This window comes from Camelina sativa, chromosome 20 (genome assembly GCF_000633955.1).
Source record: "Camelina sativa cultivar DH55 chromosome 20, Cs, whole genome shotgun sequence".
In the NCBI taxonomy this organism is placed as follows: Eukaryota; Viridiplantae; Streptophyta; class Magnoliopsida; order Brassicales; family Brassicaceae; genus Camelina; species Camelina sativa.
The window spans coordinates 4876286-4880318 of NC_025704.1; the positions used below are offsets into that span (position 1 = coordinate 4876286).

General features: G+C 39.7%; 2 protein-coding genes across 2 annotated transcripts in view; one reads left to right on the forward strand and one right to left on the reverse strand.

The window, feature by feature from the left end:
* LOC104769349 lies at nucleotides 751-2100 on the forward strand. Its single transcript, XM_010493547.2, has 3 exons — nucleotides 751-928; nucleotides 1279-1510; nucleotides 1623-2100. Exons 1-3 carry the CDS (start codon nucleotides 828-830, stop codon nucleotides 1917-1919), a joined length of 630 nt encoding a protein of 209 aa, XP_010491849.1. The 5' UTR covers nucleotides 751-827; the 3' UTR covers nucleotides 1920-2100.
* Nucleotides 2516-4033, reverse strand: part of LOC104769352 (cyclin-A2-2) — a 5700-nt gene continuing 4182 nt past the window's right edge. The window contains exons 12-13 of the mRNA XM_010493548.1: nucleotides 3003-3137; nucleotides 2516-2896 (exon numbers count right to left, since the gene is read on the reverse strand). Coding sequence (XP_010491850.1) covers nucleotides 2837-2896; nucleotides 3003-3137 — 195 coding nt within the window. The 3' untranslated portion in view covers nucleotides 2516-2836. The remainder of the gene's footprint in view (nucleotides 2897-3002; nucleotides 3138-4033) is intronic.

Genomic DNA, 4033 nt, shown 5'->3' on the forward strand with positions numbered 1-4033 from the left:
ATCATCATCGTCACCACCACCCAATACTCGAGCTAACTCGTCTGCTAATGCATTCAACTCTTCCTCACTGATCTCCTCATCATCGATTGACGAATTATCATTTTTCAAATCTTCTTCCAATAGATTAAACAATGCCTCAAATGGATCATCCTCTTCCTCGCTTCCTCCATTATTATCTCGCTCAAAACTTTTCTGTCAAAAATAATGAAACCTAAGACTTAAGAGACTGATACGAAATCAAAAAGAGGCAAACCAATTCTAGTCCAATTTGGCCAAAGTAGCAGGTAAAAGCAAGTGCGAACATACTCATTCTCATTATGGTTGTCTTACCTTTTTGTTCTTCTTCGGCGACGACGGCGAAGACGAAGACGCGAATCCTTTCCGATTTTTCCCACGAGCAAAAACAAGAACAGATCGAGGAGTTGGACTGTGAAATGGAAGAGATAGACTACAAGGACTAGATTTCCGATTCCGAAATAGAACTCTGTTGACGGACACACCTGACGACGAGGAAAACGACGGAGGAAGAAGATGAGAGACGACGCCGGAAGAAGAAGATAGAGCAACCGCCATAGCTTTTTATCATCAAAACTGTTTGCTGTTTTTCAGTACAGTAGTTTTTATAGGGAACCACAAAAACGACGTCGTTTCACCCTCAAAGATCTAAACACTCATGCTGTTTTGTATCTACAATATAGCAAAGCGTGTCGTTTTATTAAGTGTTTATTTTGTTATCGTCTGGTTACAACGGGTCCACTCTCTCTCTCTCTCCACGAAGAAATTTGTATTTCGCTCTCTCTAGATTCGATTTCTTTCCGGGATTGACAATGGCGAATCCAGGGCAATCAAAGGGATGGCTTAAGAAATGGACGTCAATGGCTTCATCGGTTTACTTCGTCTTGATCATACTCCAGATCCCTCTCTTCAGGTAACATTCATACTTAAAACATACCTCTCTCAGCTGCGTAATTTGGAACCCTTGATTTCGTTGTTTGACGACAGATACGTTAATGAATCCGAGATTTGGACGATGAGTGTATTGATGAAAAACTCAATTTCCTATTTTGTTTTAGTATGTACTATTAACTACTTGATCTCTAGACTAAGAAACTTTAAGCTAGTTTTGATTTGCTTAATCAACTTAAATCAAGTAATAATTTCATAAAACTTGACCAACAGGTGCTAGTTTTGATTACTAGAATAGACTTTATATGGATCATTACTTGGTTTGGTTTGTCTCTCTGGTGAATCTGACTTGAATTTGTAATCTCAAAACAGGGTTCCATGTAGATCTGGTATGTGTTCATCTCCGATCCATGTGACATCGTCTCAGTTGATTTCTAGTGAGATCTTTCCTGTTCCGGTGATTAAGGCTCTCTTGTACCCTGGTGCTATTGTCAATGGTCTTGCCACCAACATGACGTTTCCAAAATGGGAGAATGTGTTAGATATTTACAATCTCACCAATGTCAAAGAAGCATCTGCCGCCACCGATCTTCAGCGCCTAGAGGTCTCATTCTCACATTCTGATTGTATTTGTGCTTTATGTAGCAACTAATTATTAAGAGTCACGTGTCCTCACTCCTGCTGACAGTCTCACAAGTGATTTATATTGTGTTCAGGTTCTTGCAGGGAGCTACTTTTCTGTAGCTGGAGCGTTTGTGGGTTTGCTAAAGCCTGGTAGGATGGGGATGTTTGGGTCATTGCTACTGGTTTGGGGTCTTGTTAAAGAAGGGATCTTAGGGAAGCCAGTAAATACTGACCCAGCCAAAACCGTCTATGTGTACCCGACAATGGTGATTGCGATGATCTGCGCTTTCTCTATGATAAAGTATGACTTGAGGAAAGCCACGAGGGCCGCTCCAGCTCGTCCCATTGCTAAACCTCTAATGAGCTCTTCAAAATCTAAGCTGAAGTAGAGTTTTGATCGTGCAGTAGGGCTTGTTGTCCTGTCTTTACTGGAAATGCTGTGATAGGAGAATTACACTGTCGCACACTTCACTGTGTTATAGACTCTCATGTATCCTGCCTAAGTTATGTCAGTTGTTTAGTTTGTACTTTACTCATTTTCCACATCTGAAATCCAAATTTTCTTTTCTCCTCAAAAGCTTACCTGACCATATTTCCCATGAGACAGACTCGAGTTTGAATACATTGGTACTGAGTTAGTCTAGTGGAGGACTAGTCTAGGGGTTTGTCTGTGATAGCTCAACTACGGTATTGAAGTAGGTTGAGTTCAGAGCTTTAAAGCGGTAATCGGGACTAAGTGTTAGAGTGTTAGGTTGTGTTCTCTAGGATTTGGTTAAGTTTAGGGGAGGGAGAATAACCTCAAGCATGGAAATTCATAGATTAGTGCATACCTACAGACTAATTCGACGAACTAGATCAGGCTTGGAGGAAACTGGGAAAAAACGAGATAGCAAGTGTTATGCAGAAGATGTTAAGTGTCGATGGAAGTGTTTCCATATAAATATAGCATTGTGAAATCAGAACAAACAACATAACAATCCAGCCATGAAACAAGAATTTTGTATTTATTATTACTGTTGTCCTCTATTAGATTTCCAAGAGCTCTTAGGTACAAAATCCCGCAGGATGGTGAATATGTAGCAATGGGATTAGAAATCTTCATAATGTTTATTTAAGCTAAAGGATGTGAAAAGTATGATGGTCAAAGAATCAAGGCGCCACACACAATAGCTACGGAATTACAGACAGACAAAACTGGCACAGAAACGAACACTGGGAAATCAATGGTCAAAGAGACCATATAACATCCAATGTCTGAAACTAGGTATTTGATCACCTGACTTGGCTATGCTTTCGTTGCTTGATGTCATCTTGAGAAAAGTGATGTGACTCGTTTGGGAGATGTCAGCTTTGCCACGCTCTTAAACTATCAAAGTCATGCAGAATTAGAACCAGTTCAATCACCTATTTATTTTTCACTTTTCTTCAACAATCACCAGTTTGATTTAACAGTGTTTGGAAGAGTAATATACCTTTGGTTGGTTATATTTCTCACGGGTGGCAGCGAGGGTAGAGCCACTGGTGTTGAGCTGCAAGTCCTCCATTGCGAGAACTGCGGTCTTCAGCTCAGCTACCTCATATCTGGTGTAGTGTTGCAGAGTAGGGTTCTATAACCAATAGCATTCTTTTTATCAGCATTAAAAGAAAAGAAAAAAAAAAACAAACATAAAGACAACGTTTTTCAAGATTCAAGAAACATGAGCTGACCCAAGGATGGTCAGTTTGGTCGAGTGTCCATCTGGCAAGGAAAACAGCCGAGGCAGCAGTTAAGGATGGCAGGAACCTTAGGAAAGTATACTCCATGAGTGTCAATTCGGCGAGATAGTTTGCTAAACACTCCAATTCAATGAGAGGCACCTGCAAAATAATTATAAGAAAAAACACACTAAATTCAGGTTCCAAGTTTCTGTTGTGGTGAGGATTAATGACGAATGGATCATCGTTTAATACCTTGTAAGAAGCTTGAGCTGCTTTAATGAACCGCCTGAAAAACATAGTGTTGAGGTCAGATGAAAACTGAGTGGTACTAATTTAAAACTAACACGGAAAGATGTGATGATTCGTAGTTCTGCCCTTTAGTGTTTACCTCAGAAATGTTTTGGTGGTAGGAACCGATAATTTAAAGTGCACAAAATTTAGAACTTGATTCTCCATGCTCAGCACCTAAGACAGAGTTTGGTTTGTTTATTTATATCAGGAATCTGTACACGCTAAAGACACCAAGATATGTGTAATTTGAATGTTAATTACCTCTGGTCTTGTGTATGTGTTGGCTGTGATGAAGCAAAACTCCTCCACACGTGGTGCGCTAAGCTCTTCATATTTTCTACAAAGCTCAACAAAAATGTACAAGGAAGAGAAAGCCTTAGTGTTTCTCTACTTAACAAATTTATATCTATATAATATGTTCGCACTCTTCTTGTGATGTAAATGCTATTCAAGAAACATGAGCTGTCCAACATACACACAAACAACAAAGTAGGGACTTACGAAGCTATAAGCA